The sequence below is a fragment of the Carettochelys insculpta genome, chromosome 1 (genome assembly GCF_033958435.1).
Source record: "Carettochelys insculpta isolate YL-2023 chromosome 1, ASM3395843v1, whole genome shotgun sequence".
NCBI classification, from domain to species: Eukaryota; Metazoa; Chordata; order Testudines; family Carettochelyidae; genus Carettochelys; species Carettochelys insculpta.
The window spans coordinates 185,534,216-185,559,864 of NC_134137.1; the positions used below are offsets into that span (position 1 = coordinate 185,534,216).

At 42.3% G+C, this 25,649-nt stretch overlaps 1 protein-coding gene across 5 annotated transcripts in view; it reads right to left on the reverse strand.

Annotated features, from left to right (window-relative positions):
- The window catches only part of JAM2 (junctional adhesion molecule 2), a 55,794-nt gene extending 32,113 nt beyond the window's left edge, over positions 1–23,681 (reverse strand). Inside the window, exon 1 of one of the 5 annotated variants that reach the window (XR_012645991.1) lies at positions 23,299–23,681. Coding sequence is in view for 3 of the 5 variants with exons in the window: in XM_074997441.1 (XP_074853542.1) it covers positions 23,299–23,353 (55 nt within the window). In the remaining 2 variants the exon portion in view is untranslated. Of the gene's footprint in view, positions 1–2,954; positions 3,090–23,298 lie in introns of those variants that run through there. The other 4 variants (XR_012645987.1, XM_074997441.1, XM_074997422.1 and 1 more) reach the window with 4 other exon arrangements.
- Between the last annotated feature and the right edge of the window lie 1,968 nt (positions 23,682–25,649).

Genomic DNA, 25,649 nt, shown 5'->3' on the forward strand with positions numbered 1-25,649 from the left:
CGTCCATCCATATTGGGTGGGACAGTCTCGTATTTGGGATGCCAAAAATGTGTCCCAACTTGTTTTAAAAGAGACTAATTGTCCCGTATTTGGGCCATCCCCCTGCTCACCTACCTGAGCCTCAGGGAAGCAGGGGGAAGCATGGGCAGCTGCTGCTTCCCTGAGGCTCCTAAGCAGTGCTGGCGGCTGCCACTTACCCAGGGTTCACTGGTGGCTATTGCTTCCCCAGGGCTCCGGGGGCGGGCCGACAGCTACCACTTTTCTGAGGCTCCCGGGGAGCACTGGAAGATGACGCCTCCTTCCCAGCTCCTTGGGGTGTGGAGGAGCTGCCCTTCCCCTTCACATCTCCCTGTCTATTTGGGACAGGTAGATATGGGCGCCCTACTTGTAACAATTTCCTGCGTCACATTTCCAGAGAGTGGAAATGAAAACCAACCAACCAACCAGCCGTGTTTTATTTAAGCCTTTTGGCTCTGATTAATGCTTGTTTTCAGTTGATTAGGAAACATCTTCAAGATGTGTTTCAAATTGTTAGATAAGTGTTTATAAAATATAACCAGAAAGAGGGTAACCACCAATATAGTCATCAACTCAAATGTATATTATTCACAGCTATATTAAATGCATTTTCCTCTAGACTTGAAAATAAGGAGTTTGTTTTAAAAGAGGGAATAAAAATGTTTATTTTTTCCCACTTCTCAATTTTCATAAATAATTCTAAAAACGTAACTAGAATGACAGTAAGAAAAACTGCATTTTGTGTTTTCAGCTGTTAGAAAATGCATTACCTTCCTTGATTCACAGTGTGACCAATGTTATGATATCCGTGACTTTTCACAGAGTGAACTCTTACAAGGAAACTTTTTGTGGGAGAACTGTATATGCACCCCTAACACACTGAGGCAGTTAGATAGTTAAAAAATGCATGAAGATGGGAGTGAGCACTACAATACATTACCATCAGCATATAAGAGACTCTCTCTTTTCTTCCTGGAAAAATTGTCTCCGAACACCCAACAGGAATTTCCGTAGGAGGAGGGGGACACAGAGATATTGCCGGTTAACAGCAAGAAGTTACTTAAGGATTTTGTTCAGCCAAACAAAAGCCACCGCCAAAGCTATGGTAACAATTCCCTAAATAGTCACTTAAGGAACAAGATGTTACTGGCAGCTTCTCAAAATTCAAACTGTTGATAATTTTGGACCCTTTATCTTACATCTAAAGAAGGATAACGGAAAGATACTACATGGAAGGAAAACTGGCTCCTGACAAACCTTCTTCCACCATATGGTTTTTAATAGTTAGAAAACAGTTCTCACATCACAGGAACCTGAACATTATTTGTTTACAACCAAATTCCACAGAGTGCACACACTTGCCATTAGGAAAACTCTGCTGCAACAGGAAATTTTGTTAGGTAATTTGAATGGTCAAGTAAAACACATCAGATGCTATCGTACTGCGTTTCCTTTGATTTGGTTGCTGGGAACTAGACAAGAACAGAGTCGAATATTGTTACAGATGCAAAAGAAAACAGTCATATGACATTTGTTTTGCTAAGTTTTAGGTCACATGTTGCTTATAACAAAGGTTAGGCATTTAAGTACAATATAGGTTTAGGAATTCAGCTTTCCAAGAATAAAATTATGGGAATGAGTGTTTCTGATAATAAACCCCCAAATGTGGGTGGGAAAATAGCATCTCTGGGGCATTTAAGAAGGGAGTTAAAACTACACGTGCCCTCAGTTAAATTGTCAGGGACACCCTCATATCTCACACCACTGAGCCTGTTTAAATCCTTGCAGCCACAGATCAGGATAAACCCAAGCTCTAGTACATTAAAGGTATAAAAACACAGTTCTGTGCTCATACTTTCCCAAGCATGGTTTTAATGGAGATCCAATGCATTCTACAGAAACTATTCCCTAGACAATACTGTGATGGGGTACATTAAAGTCTGAAGTAATTGTAGTTTAGTAATCGTAACGAGTTCAATACCTTAGTACGACGGGATCACAGAATAAGTATTGTGTGTTGACACCAAATCTTAGGAAGAGATATATTACACAAACAAATTAGAAGAAAGGAAAGACGAAAAAAGATCACCATTTTTAAATTCAACAAGGCTACTTAAATCAGAGTATACTCTAATCACAGAAGGTGACCACATACTCCTAACCACAAATAGGAATAAGGAAACATATTGGCACATTTTTGCACTGTACAAAAATTTATGCAAGTCAAGAAGAGGAGACCCTGACCATGTTTCATTTTATGCATGTGGTTAGTTTATAATTGCTCAAAATGGAGTTTCATTTTTTCACTATGAAAAGTTCCTAAAACCTTGATATTAAATGAATTATGTTATATGAAATGTGGGGCTGGCATAGAGAGAGAAAAAGATGTAAAAATTATTCAGCAGCCATTCATTTGCATATGGGTATTAAAACATTCAGGGTTGGATACTGAAAATAACTGCTGCAAGATTTAGAAATGTAAGGAACTGGAAGCCTCAGGACAGCCTGAAACTAAATTAAGAGTCGACCCTTTCAGGACTCAAGACACTAACATTTTTGGAGCAGTATATTTAACAGTTAGAGGAGTTGGATGCACATGCAAATTCTAGCAATGCTGATCACTCAAAGACAAGTCAGACAAACGCTACTGCATTGAATGTACATGCAGTAGGATAACTTTTGAAAGGTCATGTGACATCAGTGAAAGTGACAAAAAACTTGTCAGTTTCCCAGTGCCTATATTGCAACAGATGTGAGCAGTAACAACAAAATATTGTAGTCATATAGGAAGGAGGATCTCTCCAATCAAGACTAGCCATGAGTCATTGTGGTGCAAAACTTGTACAGAATGTGGCAAACAGAACGCTAAGGCGGATGAGAGTGAGAAGTGGGGGACAAACCAGGGAGATGCAGAAGTGTTCAAATTTGTCCAATACCTAGTTTTAAAGAAGCAAGGATCATAGAGAAATTACACAACATTTCCAATTTTGTCAGGAAGAGTAAGCATAGTAGGAAAGGCTTTTCACTAGGGCACTGATTAATGCCCCATGTTGACAGGCTGCTTTCCTAAAGTCTTTCTTATCCTTCTTCAATCAGCCTCTTGGGTAACAGGCAGCCAATTTCTTCAAGCCCCATGTTTAGTGTTAAGAAAATCCTCATCCTAGGAGAAAAAGGTAAAATGTTAAGAGGGAATGCCTCTCCCTCCTGATCCACACCCACACAGAAAAATCAGCTAGTAGATCACAAGAAAGAATGAACTCAGCAATCTGTGGTTGCCTAGATCCAGCATTTTTGTTCAGCTTCTTGTGATACCATCTGCTTGACAAGACAGCTGCTAACCACCGTGTTAAAATTTCAGTTCCTAAGCTGGGTCATACCCAAGGCATTGTTTTCTCCCTTGCCCCCAGCCCAGAGCCACAATGGGCTAATCCTCTATTTTTTGTGCTTGCTCAATTCGTCTAAGCAGATGAGAATCATAAAGCAGATCACAAGACTGTATTTAAAGCATGGTGACCGACGCTATATAAAATGAACAGATTGGATAGTATGAAATTATCCTATGCTTAAACAGAGATATCTTATCAGTTTCTGATGGAGTCCTCCTGTAGCAATAATCCCTCCACCAGGAGCCACAGTCTGCTGTCTTTGGTCAGAGAGAATCACAGCAACATAGAGTCTTTGGGTGGGTTTTTCAGACTAAGGTGGCTAATAAATGAAGCTGAAAAGCTGATTGTTTTTGAAGAGGGCTTATGCGTTTCCCAGAACAATGGAAAGACGGAAAATAGATTTTTGTAGGCAGCTTGGCTGGCTGAGTTCCTGTTTGAAATTATTACCTTGATGCCTGGGGGATATGACTGTACAATTAATGTTAGAAAGCCTTTAACCTTGAATAAGGGTCTTTTTAATTATTTATAGATAGTTCAATTAAAATTATGTAAACTTCTTATTCTATCCTAACCCTATTCAAGTGTGTCAGACAGCAGATTCTTGTCAATTTCAATACTTTGCATGCTCACAGCAATGGAATGGGCAAGAAGAATGGAGAGCTCAGTGTATCTATGCAACTAAGTATTTGTAAAAAGAGAAAAAACTGGTTATGTTGAGAATCAATTACCCCAAACAGTAGGAATTTTAATGTTGCTGCAGACTTGCAGTGAAGGACCTTGGACAGCTTTTAGCCCTGGAGGAAGACTGTGTTTTAAAAATTGAGAGAGAAAAGAAATTCAGTTCTAAATGCTTTGGCTACTGTCCAGACTAACAGAAAATAAACAAAGTTCATAACGTCAACTGAAACAAAGCTTTTTCCTCACAACTATTCCGTGTTGTTCAGAACAAAGTGTAGCTCTGGCAAATTCATCTGATGTTGTCTTTTCTTTTAGTTTAAGGCAGTTTCTTATTTTTCATATTAAAAAAACATTCAACTTCAGGCTTGATTGCTCAGTACCTCTGGAGATTGGACTGCTTAGCAGTGGCTAATTTTAGGCAATGTGCCTTCTAATTGCTTCCATCCATGTGCAGAATAAATGTTTTGTGTGCACCAAGACATGTGCTAATGTGCACCATCAATAGAAACACAAAATCTAGCTGTGGGTGCTCTGCTGTTCTCTCGAGCAGCTGCACAAGCACACAGCTTACAGGAAACCCTGGTATGGAGCCCCTAAAGTCAGGTGAGCCACCGAGGGACAGAACCCCTATAAACGAGACCACTCAAGTTTGAAAACGTTAGTCAAAAATGTATGAAATGTAAAGAAAGGCTGTCCAAAATGTATGAAGTTTAAAGAAATCCCTGTCTGCAAGAAGTGGGAGGGAGGAACTGGTTTTAAATACTTTGTCCAGAGTTTGCAAAAGCAAGTTCTTCTGAAATACCAAAAAATACAAAACTCATAGACATTTATTTTCAGAAAAAATGTTTGCTGTGTACGTAGAAATGTGCATGTGATTCAAAAGGACAGACTGCTTACCAAAGGTATAAATATCAATAAATATTTTAAAATGGAGAGGTTGCAGGTCTTCCTCCATAAAGCTGGTAATTCATTGTGTACAATTGGCTTAATTAAGCATTTGTATAATAAAGCCATGAAGGTAGTGCTTAGAAAGTACATATTTCTGGAGATGCAGCCATTCTATTTCATTCTTTTGGCAGAAACAATAATTATAAGAATCAAGGCCTTTGACCAGAGAGTAAGATGACAATTTTTAAAATCTGTGCTAAGAAGGGAGAAAGATAAAATGAAACAAATCTGTACAGCACAAATGTGGATGCTGATCTGTACAAATATAAATTAGCTGGTGTTACCATATTTGAACTTTTGGAAAAGAGGACACCCTGAGAGAGAATGTATCTACCAACTTACATTCTATTAAAAGTACTATATATAAACACATTAATATGTGAGCTATTAGATAGTGATACAGATACACTCCCTCTCAGGGCAGCAACTAAGGGTCCTGTGGCACCTTACAGACTAACAGAAAAGTTTTGAGCATGAGCTTTCGTGAGCACAGACTCACTTCATCAGCGGCTGGTCCCTCTCAGGGGTGTCCTCTTTTTTGCAAGTTTGAATATGGTAACCCTAGACAACTCTGACATGGAATCTGTTTCCATGGTAACAAATAAAGATCCACTAAAAATGGGGGGATAAGGACAGTGGTTTAAAGTAGGCAGACTCTCTTTCACACACATACATAAAAAGGCCTATTTTTCAGTATTCAAACAGTTCTGCACAAAGTTGGTTTCCAGAGCAACAAAGCAGCAGCTGAATTGTCAGAAAGACGCTAGGTGTAATAAAGGCCTAAAGCTGAAAATGCTACTGTTTCAACTGTTGTAGATTTTAAAATGCAACAGGATCCTGAAATCTGTAGTTGCTACTATTGGTCTTCAAAAGAAGCACACAGCAATTAGCCACTAGTGAAAATATCTTTTTCCCCCATGCTGTTCTTTAGCTACTGATTTTAGAGAACCAAGTGAGAGTTTTCAGGCACTAAATTGCCTATTTGGAAAATTTAGCTACCTTACTCAGTATTAAGTACCCAAACTGGAATATTGGGTCCTGTATGTAATATTCCTTATTACATATTAAAGCACAGAAGTTAATGCCACATACAATAATAGAATACCTTAAGCAGCAGCATGAACCACAACTTAGGCTCAGAGTTAAGAAACTTAAGATCATGCTCAAATCCATCCCTAACCAGGACAGAACTTTAACGTACGTTTAAGTCACACAGCTTCAGTTGGATTAAGCACCTGCTTTATCTTAAGCACAAGTTCAAGTGCTCTACAAATTGGGAAGGATATTCTGATTCAAGGCATTGAGCAATTGACTATAGCCTTACCTTTGTACAAACATGGCTTCGTAGCATTTATTTTAAATTGTACAGAACTTTATTTTTTAACCATTTATTACAAGCTCAGCAAGGAAGTATTACCAGCTCACAGAGGCCATGTCAAGTGTAATGTTTTCGACTTGAACTATTTCTTGCACTTCTGAATGGCGGGAAGAAAATCCCTGAATTCTAACCTCTCCCCCCCTGCCGAAAAAAAGAGTTAAACACTTTTATAGTTAGATTTCTTTTTTATATAGTTTTTTTGTAACCTTCTAGGAAATGCCATGCCTAAAACAGGAATTTGGGAACATGCATTTGAAGTAGGCATGGGCAGGGGGTTGCTCCAGCTCCAGAGGGCTGCCACAAGTGAGGGGCACTTCAATATGGCCAGAGCAACCCCCATGTGCTGCAGCCCTAGTGGGAGTTGGAAGTGCTGGGGACTAGGTCACCTCTGGCTTGGATGGAGCACCCCCAACTTGTGGTGCACCACAGACAGGGGCTGCCCCAGCCAGTCTTGACTGTCCCTACCTGAAACGCTCTTGCGCCATGTCACACCCCCTTCCGCCACCTGAGGCGGCGCAACAGGCAGGGACTTTCCAGCCACGCTGGAGCAGCCCCAAGCTCCAGCCTCCAAAGTCCCCTTCCCCCTTGCCCCCCCAGCCATTTAACGGTTAACTGGTTAAACCTAGTGTTTAACCTCTTAACTCAATAAATGGGATTTTACATCTCTAACTTGAAGATTGTACCCTACCTTCCAGGCATATTGGGGTTAAAGCTATACTTGAGCTTTTCAGCACTAAAATCTCAGGTCAAAGTCTCTGCTGTTGTAAATTGCTCCTAGAATTGTGCTAGGTTACACCAGAAGAGAATCTGGCCCTTTAGTATAACATAAAGCTGCGGTGTCCAATACACTCCCCTTTCACCACATGTGATGAATGGGACAGCATAGCGCGGTGAATGCAGCTCAGGAGAGCCGCTCACATCGGGTGCCCCTCTGGCTGCTCCACGCATGGGTCCCGCAACATGGTGGGACAAACACATGGCTGCAGTCGTAGAAGTAGCTACTCCGACCCTGGGGGCTCCAGCCAAGGTGTGGCTCTGGCCCCAAGCGGCTCACACAGCAGCTCCAAGCACAGTGCAGCTCTGGCCCCGGTGCAACTCATGCAGTGGCAATGGTGGCCATGGCGCAGCTTGCACCATGTGAGTAATCTTACCAGTTGGGGGGTGGGGTGTTCCTGGCTGCATGGGCAGGGCTGGCTGGGAGGGAGGGGTGAGTCAGCGGGCATGAGGGAGAGCTGTGGCGATCGGGTAAATTTCATTTGGACACCACTGACAGAGGTTAGGCTACACAGAAGACAGATTGCTTTCAATTTTATTCACATTACAAAACCACAACTAAACGTGATAAGGAGGAAGAGGTTTCAAGAACAGAGCAAATGCTTTGCCAATTAAAATCAAGAGAAACTGTAAGCTTGTTCAGAATTTGTATTCCAAGCTGTTGTTATTAATGTTACTATTGTTCCTTTATAAGGCCAAGTTTATCTTAGACACACACACAAAGTGAAATAACACATAATTCAGATCAGCATACATTACCAGAATGCTGCACAGAACAACGGGAAACAGGAATCAACAGAGTGCGGTAGTTTTGTATTTTCATCAAGTTCAAATACTGACAACATGATCTTTAATCATAACTTTTGAAGCTCTTAACACATCTAGGAATCACTTTACCGTGGAACTCTTCACTTCTTCATGCACAGAGGGAGAAAACCTCACACACTAGACCAACAATCCTGGCTTATTCATGGCCTACAGTTTCACAGAACTCAATTTTGCAGTCTTGTCAGCAGGCACTCAAATTGAAAGCTGATCGAGTCCCCTGATCACATTAAACAAGACAAAAACCATATGGAGAACTATTTTGTTGAACAGTAAAAGACAAATCCAGGAACTGGGTAGAGATCAGTATACAAGAGAAGAAATTTGGATGCAGGCAGACTACTAGGGACAGTGGGGAAGGAACAGAAAGGATAAACTCTTTGAACAATCCAAACATTTTATAATACAGTAAACCCTTGATTTTACAGACCCCAATTTAGCAGACTTCAATAACAACAGACAGCCTCCCCTGTTGTTCCCAAAGTCTGCTGAGGTCCGTAAAATTATCCCCCTCCCCCCCAAAAAAGTGGGGGCGGGAGGGAGGGAGAAAGGCTGGGGCTGGGGGAACCTGAAAGAGGTGGGTGGACAGGAAAACTCTAGCATATAACAGACTTTCGGTAACAGCAGACAACCTTCCCCCTTATTAGTCCGTTATGTCAAGGGTTTACTGTATTACTTCTGCCAACCATATTTGTGGTTTGAATTAAACTTTTCTTCCTGAGTATAGATTTTAAATTACAAGGAAGCCAGATACTGAAAAGTGCTGTCTCTGGAGTACCACATGGGTTACACTTTATACAGTAAATTCTTTCATATTCAGCATTCTATCACCTGGAACTCTCAAAATAACTGGCATTTTAACCACAAGTAATTTTAGTTAGGTCTTCCATAAGTACAGTATAGTGAAAGTAAATGCAAATAAATAGAGCAAATACACTATAAGTTTACTGTTGTTGGTAATGAAAGTACTCTGCATACATTTTTGTTTCTTAATATTTTGTTTTTTCTTTAGTGTTATGCATTGCTAGGCACCTCTCTTTATAATCAAATATTCTGGATAATCTGGCAAGCTCCCAGTCCCAGGGCTGCTAGATATGAGAGTTTACTGTAGTAAGAGATCATTTATAAATGATTATTATAAATGGTTAATAGAAGCTTTAATAAACTTAATTGTTATAGAATGCAATAGAGTCCAATAAATCAATAATTGGCTGATAATAATCTCCAACCCCTTCCACTGGTGTGCATAAATACCCTTCTATGATATACTTATTAGATGTAAATAATGTGTCTATTAATTATTAATCATTATAAACCATTTTATTAGTGGAACTTTAATATAAATTGTGATCACCTCATGCTGATAAAGCAAGTGCAAGCTGCTCTCATTTCAGTTCTATGACAAAACTAGAATGAGATTGTATTGGGAAAGACGTTAAGGGCCTAGCGCAGCAACTACTTATTCACCAGCTCAACTTCATCCACATGACCAGACCTGTTAAAGTCAACGGGACACCACACATGTAAAGTTACGTACTTGAGTAAGCAGGTATTGGATTGGAGCCTGCTTCACATAACACTGTATAGGACTAGAAATTAAATCAAACCTGCAAATATTCATACACACAAGTAACTTTACTCAGGTGGGCGTTTCCAGGCTTGGACCCCCTGTAACAGGCTTGAGTTTTACGGCTGTGTTATATAGCCATGGCCAGACAAGAAATGGAACTGGGGGAAGTAAGAGGCAGCATGTATTGAATGTGGTAGTTAACAATACTTTGTTCCTAAAAAAAGTACTGATCACCAGATACGTACACATTAAAAGAGCACTATAAATTTAAATAAATAGCTAAATGCCACTTGCTTTTATCTGAAAATTATTTCCTTACCATTGTTACATTTTTCCTGGTTTGCTTTCTGGATGCATCAGAGAGCACTTCCTGTAGTACTGTTTCCCTTGTGCAATTTAACTAAAGGTGACATTTAAAACTGAGGTAGTTAAATTTGTACACTATTGATGGTAATGGCATCTGTTAAGTCCCATCTGACCAAGTTGGCATCCCTACTCTGATTCTGCTTCCCCAGAGTTCAGGTTCTCTTTCAGAGGTCCCACGTTGCCAACTCTCACAATTTTATTGGCACTCTCATGATAATTGGCATTTTCCCTAAGGCCTCATCTCCTGGAAGCAAGATATTACATGAAAATCTGAGTTCTCTCTCTCTTTTTCGGTTTCTAGTTCTTATAGTTGCAGAGTAATGTTTGAAAACATGAAGCAAGTGAAGTCTAAAATGTAATGGTCAGAAGACAAAGGAAAAATGCCATGTATATTTATTATTGTTTAAAAACCTCAGGTTTTTATGCTATGCTCCTGATACTGATAGCTACTACTGCAGTTCAGATAATTTTGATTTGAATCATATTTTATGGGTAATTTTACAGAGCATTACTAAACTGACATTCAAATTAAAATAAATAAGAGTTTAAGACTGAAAAATCTGACATGGCAGGACATGTTTTTTGGTCCGGCTTGCAATTTGAAAGCTGTCTGCTCCTTTTTTCCCGGCACAGTATCCAAGATGCAAGTCACAGAAAAGCATGCGTTTTAATGTAACTGGAATAGCTACATTAAGGGGGTTGGTAGTTTAAGCGGTAAACTAAATTGGTGACTGAAGAATTACCTCATGCTTTAGTCCAGATTCTAAAATTTCTTTTGTGCCTTCCATTTGTTAAAACCACTTTCCTTTCCATAGGCCAGTCTGAGATGACTCTCTGCTATTATTACTAATAATTTGCATTAAAAGAGTGGATAGAAGCTCTATTTTGTGACAGACACTGTAGAAACATGGAGTAAGAAGTCTGATTGTAAAATCAGTGAAGATCAAGTACATGAGGAGAGATGAAAGGTAAAGAAAAACAAAGGGAATGGACAAGAGGGCTACAGAATGTTCTGTTTTTAAATCTTTGAGCTAGTCAACAAACTGGCACAAATGGGGAGAAATGGAAACACTTTTTTTTTTAAAAAAAAAAAGTCTATTCAACATATAACCTCACTATTGAGTCAATAACTACTGTGGTTTCTATATTATCTTAAATTATCTTGTTATTTTTTACCACCCTGTTCTCAAAGCAACCACTACTGTATAAACTGAAGAACAACTGGAGTAGTCATCATAAAGTTAACTATTAAACTGCCCTTGTCTTAAATAAGGCCCCACGAACGTACAACAGAGTAAGATGGAAAAATAATTATTTAATTGGTTTGGTTATAAAGACCATAATTTCCGAACCAGGATTTCTGTGATGGAAAGTACCATACAAGGAAGTGTGCATTGCTAACTAGTGGGGAGACAGAGCAGCCTCTTTGCAGAATTGTATTGCTAGAACCAAAAGTTTCTTAGTAAATAGGATAGGAAGGAAATTACAAAAGGCAGAACTCTAAAGTAAATCTCAGAAGTTCCAATTCCCCCTGAAAAAAGACTCTGGGGGAGCTGGGGGGAGAAGCTGCTTGAGGGTCCAAATTTATTGTCTTCCAATTTCCAGATTGAATTTGCTCACTCAACAACTCTAAAACAACTAAGCATGAAGACAGGACACTGGAACTTCATTATGAATTTTGTTAATGATGCATAAGTCATCTCTTCCAAATCTGTATCTGTGCCACAAGATTGTCAGGGAGAAAAAACCCTGATTAAAACAGACCTTAAAGCAGTATCAGATCTACTCATTAAAAGAAGATTCTATTTCTGTGATAGTAACTTTCCAGACTAGATCTTCACTTAGCTTTGCATGCAGCACTAGCATGCACAAATACAGAGATGGTCTCCCACAACAGACATAAGTGATGCATAAGTTACTGTCAGTAGAAAACAGCTTAATGGACTGCAGGAACAGTTACCATTCTGAATGTATTTTTGTTTTCCTTTAGATTTGTCCTGTTTAACATGTTTATCTGTTGGAGAACCAGGGCAAATAAAAGCACTTTTGGTAGTGTTCAAAAACACTAAAATGGTTCATTGATTTGAGAAACAATCTGCTGAAAGTGAATGGATAGGCTGTTTGTTAGATAACGTTCTGGTTTGAAAGAGAGACAGCAGGTTATTAGATTAGGTACGGGATTTATTTATTTTATATAATATGTCCTGTAATTCCATCATGCTAAGTCTTTCTGCAGGTCAGTGATTCACACTACACAGAACCTAACTCAGGGCTAAAGAACTGGTCTCAAATTCATCTCTCACAAGGAAAATTCATACAATCTACATAACCACTGACCAGAGTATTTGTCAGCATGAAGGACAATAGCATACACAGTCCCAGGGCTATATCTGATCCTAAAGATAAGACACAGTTCTATGAAATGAAAGGCAATGTTAAAGTTAGTTTAAAAGGCAATTGTTTATGGTTTCTAAAACTAGAATATCTCACACAGCAGAGGATCCTGTTTCATTTAACTGGGACCTACTAAGAAAATTCTTAGTAGGATCCACAGAGAAACCATGTACTGTAGATTTTAAATGTTTTTAATATTCTTTAAAAGATGTGACATAAGTAGAATGAAGTGTCTGGAAGAAAACATTCAAAATTAGCATAATATATATTCCTTGCAACAACAAAAAGCCTATATTATTGCAGCAGCAACAAAAAGCAAGCTCTCAGGGTAAGGAGCCGGCAATAGTGAAGGTTGAACATTCATCCTTAATTCTGTTCCCTTGTGCCTATGCCTCAGAAACAAGGAAGGTGGGAGCAAAATAATACTTGAGATATCCTATCCATACATGGCTTTACTACCTCCAGACCCAGGCATAGTAGGCAATGGGTCAGCTCCCTCTATAGGGCCAGGGATCTGAGCACGAGGAAGGAGGATGTTAGATTGGGACCATTAGAAGAGGCACGCCATCCCTCTTCAGTAGGGATAGCTTACCGAGATGATAAAGCTAGGGATTCTGCTGGGTCCCCTCCAGGGCAGGGATTCCTGTGGGTAGGGACCAGGATGGGTCATGGTAGGAGCAAAGAATTAGAGCAGACCTCTATGCAGATGACCCTAACTTCCACAAGATGTTCCAGGATACTCTCAGATTCCTTGGCTTCAGTGGGAGAGTTTGGGTATGCAGATGTGGGGTGTGGTCTTGGAGTATATACTGCAAGGCACAGAGAGGAGAAAGAAAGAAAACCATAGTCCTCCAGAAGAACTGAGAGCCTCTTACAGAGATTTCTCTTCTAAGTTCCTCCACCAGAACAAGCTGACCATGCCAACAGCCTCACTTTACATCACTATTTCACTCATAATTCAGCTTTAAAATTCCACCTGTCCTGAAGGACCAGCATGCTTTGGTAGCTGGTTGGAAATAGGAATGCAATATTACTTGAAAGGATAAATTCTGTTAGGACATAAAATTAATATGACAGGACTGTAATACAAGAGAAAACACAAACAAGAAGTTCTATCACCCTTTCACATTGGCCAATGTGTCCAAACCGAAGGGATGTGAAGGAAGGCAGTTACAGAAAACTCTGCTTTATCCATTCAACCAGAACTCTCAAATAACTAGCACTAACACGAGAGGACATGAGCAACACCCCACTCCTTGGAAGTCAGTGCTCACCCTGTCTCCCTCCGAGCTACTGGAGGGTTTCCCCAGGGCTGGAGCTGCTGGCAGAGCTACATACCCAAGACAGCTCCTGGCCCCAGTCCCAAGGCTGGTGCTGCCAGCAGGGCTCTGTGCCATGCCAGCTCCTGGCCACAGGATCTTCCGGGCCCTGGGACTGCTGGTGTTCCTCCAGCCCCAGCTAGGTCCCCAGGGCTGGAGCTGCTAGCAGAACTGCGCACCCCTACTGCCTCCCAGCCCTGAGGCTGCCAGTGGAGTTGCCCTGGCCCTGGCCAGCTCCCCAGGGCTGGCGCTGCTGGCTCTGCACCCCAGCCTGCTCCCAGCCATGGGACTGGCGGGTCACTTCCGGGATCTTGCAGCTGCTCTTTATTATCCAGAACATTTTAACACCTGGCAAACTCCCATTTCCAGGTGTGCTGGATATGAAAGAGTTTATTGAATGTGTCTTCTATTGGACATATGTGAAATTAATATATGTTCCTTGTTGAGGAATTAAAGCAAAAACTAAAATGAAGAAAAAGGAAAGACATTTATTCTTACCCACTTAACTTCAAACACTTCTAGGACTAACACATCAAAAATAAAAATACTAATGATTTTCTCCAACTTGCTTCCCTGCACTAAAGAAGTGAGCTTTGCTCCTAGAAAACCTTTTCTATCATCTTGCTTGGGAAAACAACAGTCTCAAAATTGTTGGGGGAGAGAGAAGGGGCAATAAAACCCTGATAGAATTATTCCAGTAAATAAGAAGTTTCAGTTGCTTATGTATTTTTTTAATACACTGCATCATGCAAGGCAGGTCACAGCATGTATGTGCCAGAGTCTTAATAGTATGTCAATACATGCACATGAAGGAGAACAAGGGCATATCTATACTACAGACTTTTGGTGATACAAGTTATGTCAGCATGAAGCTACCACACATAGTATATCACTTGTGCACTTGCACACTGGTATGATACACACTAAGAGTGTCTGTTGTGATGCTCAGTGTGTGCCATGGGTAGGCATCCCAATATGCAACTCACCATCATCTAGCACAGTCTTTTGAGAACCTATGGCATTGTAGGGTGGGCAAAGGAGTCACATGGGGTGACTGGGACTGCACAGTCAAGTTCCCATCATGCAACCTCCTCCACCCATAATGCTACTCTTTCCCATAATTGCCTCGATTTTAAAAATCCCACAAAACCGCATGGGACATCTTCACATCTTTCATCTGTGACAAAAGCATGGAGTTCATATTGCTGTCATGTACATTTCAAGCACAGGATGCATAGTGGATGTGGGATCAGGTCCAACCCCTGCTGCCAACACCAGTTCCCCCACTAATCTCCCTGGGCGGCAGCATGGAGGAGAGGAGGCGAGGCGAAGGGGGGAAGAGGGGAAGGGGTGTGGGCTTGTGGAAAGGGATGAAGCAGGTGCCGGAAGAGGCAGGTTCTGGGGTGGATATGGGAGAGTTGTGCTGGGCCTCAGTGCCCCTCATCCCCATTCAGAGCTCTGGGCTTCAGTGCCATGCATTTAAAACATATTTGCCAGAGGTCTGCTTCAGATAGCACCAGCTGAATATAAAGCCTTGATTGGTATCTTTGCACAATCACTACCTCTACACCTCTAGATTAATGCCCCTATTCCTCTGGATCTTATAACTGCCACATGACTGATGGAAACAATTTTTCTTCACCTATGTGGGGAATGAATTTTGTTATGTGCAACAATAGGGAGGCAGTTGTATCATGCATCCCCCGCCTATTGGTGCGCATAACAAAATTATTGTGGGGCGGTGGGACCAAGCAGTGTCAAGTGTGGGAGGGGGCTCAGGGCTGAGGCAGAGTGTTAGAGTGAAGGCGGATGATGGCTCCAGCTGGGGATGTAGGCCATGGTGTAGGGCTGGTGATGAGGGGCTTAGGGCTGAGGCAGAGGGTCAAGGGCTTGGGGAAAAGCATCTCTTCCTGTCGCACCCCTGAGTGCCTGTGTGGCACTTAATAGGCAACTGAACAGCCATGTAGCTTAGAGGAAACTTCAGACACAGCTCATTCAAGGATTCTTTCAGTCCTTTTAAATTTTGAATGGGTAATATCATAGCTTAGGAAACTCATATAGTCTCCATTAGACTACACCAGGGTTCTCAAACTGGAGGTGGGGAGCTAGGACCTTCAGGAGGTCATGCAGTCCTGAGCTGTCAGCCTCTACCCCAACACAGCTTTGCATTCAGCATTTATAATGGCATTTATACATGTTATTGATTGGTAAGGGGAAGGGGTTGCACTCAGAGATTTGCTATATGAAAAGGATCACCTGTATAAAACTTAGAGAAAGACTGGAGTAGGAGAGGCAAAATGTTACCCACCACTGCCTCAGCAAACCTCCAGCCATTCCTCCCCCGAAACAGAAATCTGAAGAAAAAAATACTGCATTAACCACAAACACATATCACCACATAAAGGTACAAATATGTTTCTAGCTCCAAACACTGAAAAGGCAAGAAATCCAACAGATTACACAAAAACTCCTCATGCCCACAAAACCCAAATAAGCCAAAGTAACCAGCCTTTTCTCAAGGCCTGGTAGTTGTGAAGGTGGGAAGAAAAAAGAGCGAGTAATAGAAACTATCCAAAGAAGTGGCCCCCAGCCACTAGTGTGCCTGTAAGCTGTGCACTTGTGCAGCTACTCAGGAGTGATTCAAATGCCTCCTCACTGATTAACAGAGCGCCCGAATCTAGGTTTTTGCTTTCTACTTGTGGTGCACATGCCTCTGCGCACATAAAATTTTATTCTGCCCATGGAAGGAAAAAATCTGTCCCTGGATGGAAAAGATTAGAGGGAACACTGCTACACAGGCAGTGACCTGCTCCTCCACTTTCATATAGGACATGGCTAATCCATTCATAGGGAACCTTTGCTCCTGCCATTAAAGACTAGATCGGGGTCAGCAACAATTCCAACTGGGGGGTCCTGAATTTTGACCTCTGTGTACAGTCCAAATGCTGGTGATACTTTAAAAAGTCTCTAACTGTTCTACTTGCAACAGCTTCATTAATAAACAAAGATGCAGAGCTTTACCAATCAGTAGAAGGTAGGTAATATTAGCTGGTCTTCTGTTAATCCAGAGGCAGCATGGCTTTGAGCAAGCTCCCAGCTGCCTGGGGGAGGAGGGGTGAGACTGAGTTCCCACCTTGAACATCAGCTCCTGTGCCACTCTTGGCACCGGTGCAGGGGGTTGCTGACCCCTGGACTAGACTGTCTCACTCTAGTTGGGCACTAGGAATTAGTGAGATTCTGCTACATAAACATTTCAGTTCAAAATGTTGTTTCCCCATACAAACTCAGAAACAGATGTCAGACCTAATCACTAACACAAGAAGAGGTTGCAAATGCCAAAACAAATTAAATGTATGATAAAAAATAGGGTATTCAGCAAAATATGTTCTTACTAGATGGTTGGTATAATTTGCTGCATATTTACCTAGTGTTAATCTGAGGATTTCTTTTACAATCTTACAATTTGTCATGTTTATGTTCAGTGTGCCCCTAGGCAGGCCAGTTTATTTTCTGTTACATTTAGAATCATGCTGTCAATAGAACTGTATCAAATTTCTAAAACAAAGGGAAAGTTTTGGGTTTTTGTGGCTGTTTTAACATGATAAAGTAAAACTTTACTCGGACATAGAAAAAAATTTAGCTCCAATCTGCTGCTTTAGTTTACAAAAAAAACAAAAAACAAGCAAAAAAAACCACTGAAAACTGCCTTGCTGAGAACAAAAAAAACCTTGCTTTATAAACAAGCCTACTTAACAGGTTACATATAAAAAGTATCAAAATGTCCTATGTTTTTATGAGTGCATATTCACCGCATTAGTACCAGACCTGTTTGCTTTTATTTCTATGACGGATACATATTTTGGCTTTTGTTCCTGGGCTCAAAGAAAACAATAATAGTTTTGTTCATTTGGAGCGGTACTCAAAGCCCTCTACTGAAGTCAGTGGTGCTCCACAAGAGTTCATAAGTCCACTCTTGAAGACCTATTTGCAGGCATGTGAGGTGAAGTACTGCAGAATTTGACCTAGTTTTGGAATATGATTTTTGTATTGCATTATTGACCATAGGGACAAACTTATTGACTCTGCATAACACAATATTTACATCAATGTAGCCAGACAGAATCCCCCTGCTCTACTCCATCTTGCCTGCCCCTCTTAGGTGTCTCAGAGCACACAGCACAAAGAGACACCTGCACAAACAAACTAATTTATATTAACATAACTTTGTAACATGGACCAGGCCGAAGCTACTACAGTGATGGGCACAGAATGGCACCCTAAACATGCAGTAAACCAGCTGGTTTTACAGATAAAGGTTTGGTATTATTAGGGTGACCATATCTCCCTGTCCAAATATGGGGTGGGGGATGGGGACAGGAAGGAGGCAGCAGCTGCCAGCGCTCCCCAGGAAAATGACAGCCGCCAGCCCTGCCCTGGAGCCCTGGGAAAGCAGCAGCTGCCAGAGCCCCCTGGGATCCCCAGGAAAGCGGCAGCCCCCAGCGCTCCTCAAGCTCTGAGGAAGCAGCAGCTGCTGGCCCTCCCCTAGAGCCCTGGGGAAGCGGCAGGGATGCGGCAGCTGGCCACTCCCCACCAGGCTCAGGGGAGTGACTCCTGCCAGTAGCTGTGCCTGAGCTGCTGCTGGAGGAAAAGGTCAGTGGGGGGAGCACCCAGATGCGAGACAATGATTCCCCTTTAAAAATAAGTAGGGATGCCTTTTTGGTGCCCCTAATATGGGACAGATGGTCACTCTACATATTATTAATTATTGCAGTAGTGCCTAAGAGATTTTAAAACAAATAGCCACCCAAGTTAACTTCCTTTTTGAAGAGGGTTACAGCCTAATGGAACAGGGGGAAGATGTAGACCTGATATAGTCCAACTTTACTAAGGCTTTTGACAAGTCCCACATGACATTGTCAATAGTCAAACAGGGAAATGTAGCCTAGATTAAATTATTATAAAGTGGCTGCACATATGGACGAAATATTATATTCCAGCAGAGCATCTACACACAAAAAGCTTTGTTTTGAAAGCAAATGGAAGGAAGGTGGTGCTCTTTTCGAAATTGCCCTTCCTTCCCCATTTCAGGAAAAGTGCCCCCTTCTGAAAGCATCTTTCAAAAGAAAGCACGTATAGATGCGCCGGAGGCCCTTTTTTTCCCTGAAAGAGCAGTCCTCATGGGGCCTGATTTTTCAATTCCTGGCCCCTTCTTTCAAAAGAGCGGGGACTGTGTGGACACTCGTTTTCAAAAGAGCAGATCACTCTTTTGATCTGATTTTTTGTATGTGGATGCACTCTTTCAAAAGAGGTTCTTTTGGAAGAGATCTTCTGGAAGGGCTTCTTTCAAAAGTCCTCTGTAGTGCAGATATAGCCTAAGAGAGACTGTTGCTAGTTTGCCTTCAAAGTGGGAAGACAGAACTTGTGGGGTCTCACAGGAATCTGTTTGGGGTTCGGTACGATTCAAAATTTTCATTAAGACTTAGATAACTGTATGGTTATAAATTTTGCAGAGAATACTATGCTTGGAGGAGTTGCAAGTAGGCAGGCTTAGAATTCAAAACCACCACAGCAAACTAGAGGTTGGTCTGAAATTAACAAAAAGAAATTCACTAAAGACAAAACCAAAATACTATACTTAGGAAGGCAAAAAATAAAAGTGGGAATAAGTGGCTATGCAGCACTACTTTTGCAGATAGGGGTCCCATATTTGAACAATCAAAAAAGGCAACACTCCTGAGAGGGCGTGTATCTGTATCAGTATCTTCTATATCACGTTGTAGTAATGATACTATAATATACTAATAATATAGTATATAACTGTAGTAATATAACATACTAATACAACATGAGCTGGTAGTTCACATATCTATTCTGGAGATACCATCACTGGACCTAACCATGTTCATTACAGATTCAAGGGCACGTTTTCCTGTTCCTCAACTAACAACATACATGCCATCATGTGCCAACAAAGCCCACACACCATGTATATAGGACAGACTGAAAACATTCTTTGACAAAGAATGAATGGACACAGAACAGGCATCAAATAATCTCCAAATACACAAACCTGTCAGCCAGCACTTGAATGGAGTGGGCCATTCTGTTAAAGACCTGAAAGTTTGTGTTCCACTGAAAAGGGACTTTAACAACTTGTCTACAGAAGGAATGCCCAGAACTAACATTCACATTCAAATTCAACACATTACCATGTGGTTTGAACAGGGACAGCAATTACCCAACCCATTATAAGGATTCTTTTACATACTTTGGTGTTTTATCAAAACAAAAAAGCAGTCAAGTAGCACTTTAAAGACTAACAAAATAATTTATTAGGTGAGCTTTCGTGGGACAGACCCACTTCCTCAGACCACAGCCATGCCAGAACAGAATCAATATTTAAGGTACAGAGAACCAAAAACAGTAATCAAAGTTGACAAATCAGAAAAAAATTATCAAGGTGAGCAAATCAGAATGCAGGGGGCGGGGGTCAGACCTCTCTCCGCTGATCCCACTTTGGAATTCCAAAGGAAATTACAACTACTTAAGGAACTCCCTGCTGCTACCCAGGACCTTATTCATTCAGACACGCCATCTGAGCGCCAGCCTAGATTATTCTATTTACTTCCCAAAATCCACGAACCTGGAAACCCCGGATGCCCTATCATTTCAGGCATTGGCACCCTAATCACTGGGCTATCCAGTTACGTTGACTCCCTCCTCAAACTCTATGCCACCAACACTCTCAGCTATCTGCGAGATACCACCGACTTCCTGAGGAAATTACAAAACATCAGAAAAGTTCCTGACAATGCCATCCTTGCCACTATGGATGTAGAGGCTCTGTACGCTAATATTCCACACAAAGACAGATTACAAGCAATCAGGAATACCATCCCTGATGTCACCACAGCCAATCTGGTGTCTGACCTCTGCAACTTTGTTCTCACCCACAATTATTTCCAATTTGGGGACAATTTATACCTCCAGATTAGTGGAACTGCTACGGGTACCCACATGGCTCCACAATATGCTAATATATTTATGGCTGACCTGGAACAATTCCTCAGCTCTCGTCACCTATTACCTCTCCCCTACTTAAGATACATTGATGACATCTTTATGATTTGGACCCATGGTATAGAGACTCTAGAAGAATTCCACAGAGACTTTAACAATCTGCACCCCACCATCAACTTATGCCTCGATTGCTCCATGCAAGAGATACATTTCCTGGACACCACAGTACAAATCAAGGCTGGCCTGATTGGTACCACACTGTATGGGAAACCCACTGATCACTATACTTACCTACACCCTTCTAGCTTCCATCCTGAACACATAACTAGATCCACTGTTTACAGTCAAGCCCTTAGGTACAATCACATTTGCTCTGATCCAACTGACAGAGACCAAAAACTACAAGATCTTTATCAAATATTCATAAACTTGAACTACTCACCAGGAGAAATAAAAAAACAAATCGACAGGGCCCGACAAATACCCAGAGTCCAACTACTCCAAGATCGGCCCAAAAAAGCCAAGAACAGAACACCACTGGTCATCACCTACAGCCCCCACCTCAAACCACTGCAATGAATTATTGAAGACCTACAACCCATCCTTAATCAGGATGCCACACTCCAGAAGGCCCTAGGTGACAGGCCTGTTCTCTCCTACAGACAACCTCCCAAACCTCTGAGGATTCTCACCAATAGCTACAGTCTACACCACAGGAATACCAGTCCTGGGACTTTTCCTTGCAACAAAGCCTGCTGCCAGCTTTGTCCACATATCTATTCTGGTGATATCATCACTGGACCTAACCAGGTTATTCACAGAATCATGGAAATATTCTCATGTTCCTCAACTAACATCATATATGTCATCATGTGTCAACAATGCCCAGATGCTTTGTATATTGGACAGACTTCAAACGCTCTCAGACAAAGAATTAATGGGCACAAACCATTCCTGATCCACAAACCAGTTAGTCTACATTCTAATGGAGTGGGACATTCTGTTAATGACCTAAGAGTTTGTCTCTTATTGAAGAAGAATTTTTAGTCTGCTTTAGAAAGAGAAGCTCCTGATCTCTCCTTCATATTCAAATTCGACACATTAACACATGGTTTGAACCGGGATGCAAATTTTCTGGAACATTATAGGGGCTCCCTGGCATACTTGGCTTAATCTGATTCTTGACTCCCCACCCCGCTCTCTGATTTGCTCACCTTGATAATTTTTTTCCTGATTTGTCAACTTTGATTAATGTTTTTGGTTCTCTACGCCTTAAATATAGAGTCTGTTCTGGTATGGCTATGATCTGAAGAAGTGGGTCTGTCCCACGAAAGCTCACCTAATAAATTATTTTGTTACTCTTTCAAGTGCTACTTGGCTGCTTTTTGATTTGGATAGTATATAGACTAGCACGGCTCCCTCTCTGCTATTACTCTTGATGTTTTATCTAACTCTTAACTCCCTCCATCCCCATCCCTCTGCTCTTCTGATTTGCCAACCTTGATAACAATTTTTCTGATTTGTTATCCTTGATAACCATTTTTGGACCTCTGTGCTTTATATATAGAGTTTGTTCTGGCAAGGCTATGATCTGAAAAAGTGCATCTCTCCCACAAAAGCTCATCACCTAGTAAATTATTTTGTTAGTCTTTAAAGAACTACACGACTGCTTTTTGTTTTGATAGAACACAGACTAACATGGCTCTCTCTCTCTCTCCCTCTCAGAGAGCGTCCTGAGGGGGTGTCCTCTTTTTTGAGCATTCAAAGATGGTAACCCTAGCAAGAACCCAGGATTTAAAAGCTGATCCACAAAGAGAATGAGTCAATGTGGTACAAAGAAGGCTAGCGTCATTTGGGGGTTCCTATAAGACATGAGACAGAAGTGCCCCACTCCATCACTAGTGACACCTTAGCTGGATTATACCATTCTATTCTGGATATCGAACTTTAGGGAAACTAAGAACAAACTGGAGAAAGTCCAGCTGAGAGGAAGAAAAACAAAGAAAGGTTTAGAAGGAGAAGAAAAGGTTGCAAGAATACAGTATGTTTAGCTCTGAGACATGTTGACTTCGCAGGGATCAGATAACATTCTTCAAATACATTAGTGGCTGCTATAAAGAGGACACTGATCAATTGTTCTCCAACATCACTAAAGGTACAAGTAGTAATAGGTTTAATCTACAGCAAGGGAGAGTTCGGTTAGAGAACAGGGAAAACTTTCCAACACTAGCGGTAGTTGGGCAGGAGGAGCTCCCACAGGGGATGGTGGAAGCCCTGGCAACGGAAGGCTTTTAAGAACAGACTGGACAGAGATGGTCCAGCTCTCCTTTGGCCTGCGGGGACGCAGAGGGCTGGGCAGGAGCCCATGTGCCCTCCAGCTGGGGACGGCCGGGGCTCCCCTGGAGCTGCGCAAAGCCCTTCTTTGCTCCTGAGCCAGCTTCCCTCTCCGCGGAGCCGCAAGGCAACAGGCTGCGACGGAGCCCGCCGGCGGGCGCCCTTGCGGTGGGGGGAAGAGAGCTCAGCAGCGCCTAGCCCAGAGCGGGCGGCGAACAAAGGGCACCGCGGGGCTTGGGCTGCGCGCTGCCCTCCAGGCGGGCCCGGGGGGAGGGAGGCGCCACTCACCGCACAGAGCCCCGAGGACGCCGAGCAGAAGCGACAGCAGCCTGCGGCTCGCCATCTTTCAGGAGCAGCAGCAGCCAGGGCGCCTCAGCCGGCGCGACTGCCGCGGGCCCGCTCCAGCGGCTCGAGGCGTTGCGGGAAGGCGTCTCGGCCGCCGCCCGGGCGGGGGCGAAGGTTTTCGCCGGGTCCTAGCGCTGGCCGCCACCCTGCGGGGGAAAACGCTGGATGCCGGGCAGCGTTGCCCTCAGCGTGGCTCCCCGCCGCCAGGCCGGAGAGGGGAGCCGCAGCCAGACTTTGCAATGAAGAGTCGAATTGCGCTGGAACGGGAACCCCCACCTAGCCTGGGTGCAGTAGCGAAGTCGAACCGAGCCACCCCCAGCCCCATCAGGGCTGCCAGCCCACAGTCATTTCAGTTACCGACAAAACGGGAAACATTCACGGATAGACACATATTTCACAGGCATCGTTTTTACGCTGCTGTACGTGAAGAGGACATACATGGCCAAAAGTGAAACGTAACGGTTGTCATTCATACATCACAAGAACAATCTGCTAGTTAACTCACCGTCATTGAAACAAAACAACACAGCAGGGGTGTGGCACTTTAAAGACTGACAAAATGATTTGTTCAGTGATGAGCTTTTGTGGGACAGACCCACTTCAGAAGCTCACCACCGAAGAAATCATTTTGTTACTCTTTAAAGTGCTACATTTTTGCTGGTCTGTTTTGTTAGAAAACAGAGTAACCCAGCTACCTCTCTGTTACTACACACTTTCATTTAGCTAGTCCTGGTCCTGGAAGTCTTCCATTTTGTGATCATACAGCTGAACACCAATGTTGTTAACCATTGCTGAAGCAACTGTCCCAGATCCATTTCTGACCGTTATTAATCCTTCAAGCATAGCAGTGGAGCGTTTATTTCTTATATTTGTTTTGATCACATTAACAGCTGAGGAAGTTATCAGAGAGGTAGCCCTGTTAGTCTGAAACCCGCCCCTCCACTCATGCATCTAGAATCCTAGAAATCCTAGAACTGGAGGGGACCTCGAGAGGCCATGGAGTCCAGCCTCCTGCCCTAATGGCAGGACCAAGTACTGTCTAAACCATCCCTGACAGACATTTATCTAACGTGTTCTTAAATATCTCCAGCGATGGAGATTCCACAACCTCCCTTGGCAATTTATTCCACTGTTTGACCTCCCTGACAGTTAGGAACTTTTTCCTAACGTCCAACCTAAACCTCCTCTGCTGCAGTTTAAGTCCATTGCCTCTTGTTCTAACCTCAGAGGCCAAAAAGAACAAGTTTTCTCCCTCCTCATGACGCCCTTTTAGATACCTGAAAACTGCTATTATGTCACCCCTCAGTCTTCTCTTTTCCAAACTAAACAAGCCCAATTCTTTCAGCCTTTTTTCATAGGTCACGTTCTCTAGACCTTTAATCATTCTTGTCGCTCTTTTCTGGACCCTCTGTAATTTCTCCACATCTTTCTTGAACTGCAGTGCCCAGAACTGGACACAGTACTCCAGCTAAGGCCTAACCAGCGCAGAGTAGAGCGCAAGAATGACTTCTCGTGTCTTCTTCGCAACACACCTGTTAATGCATCCCAGAATCATGTTTGTTTTTGCAACAGCATCACACTGTTGGCTCATATTTAGCTTGTGGTCCACTATAACCCTTAGATCCCTTTCAGCTCTAGTCCTTCCTAGACAGTCTCTCCCCATTCTGTATGTGTGAAACTGATTGTTCCTTTCTAAGTGGAGCACTTTGCATTTGTCCTTATTAAACTTCATCCTGTTTACCTCAGATCATTTCTCCAATTTATCCAGATCATTTTGAATTATGACCCTATCCTCCAAAGTAGTTGCAACCCCTCCCAGCTTGGTGTCATCTACAAACATAAGCCAATATCTAAATCGTTGATGAAGATATTGAACAGACCGGTCCTAAAACAGACCCCTGAGGAACCCCACTTGTTATATTTTTCCAGCAGGATTGAGAACCATTAAGAACTTCTCTCTGAGTATGGTTATCCAGCCAGTTATGCACCCACCCTATGGTAGCCTCATCTAAATTGTATTTGCCTAGATTTTTTATAATACCATGTGAGACCGTATTAAATGCTTTACTGAAGTCTAGGTATACCACATCTACCTCTTCTCCCCTATCCACAAGGCTTGTTATCCTATCAAAGAAAGCTATCAGATTGGTTTGACACGTTTTGTTCTTTACAAATCCATGCTGGCTGTTCCCTCTCACCTCACCACCTTTCATGTGCTTGCAGATGATTTCTTTAATTACCTGCTCCATTATCTTTCCTGGCACAGAAATTAAGCTGACTGGCCTGTAGTTTCC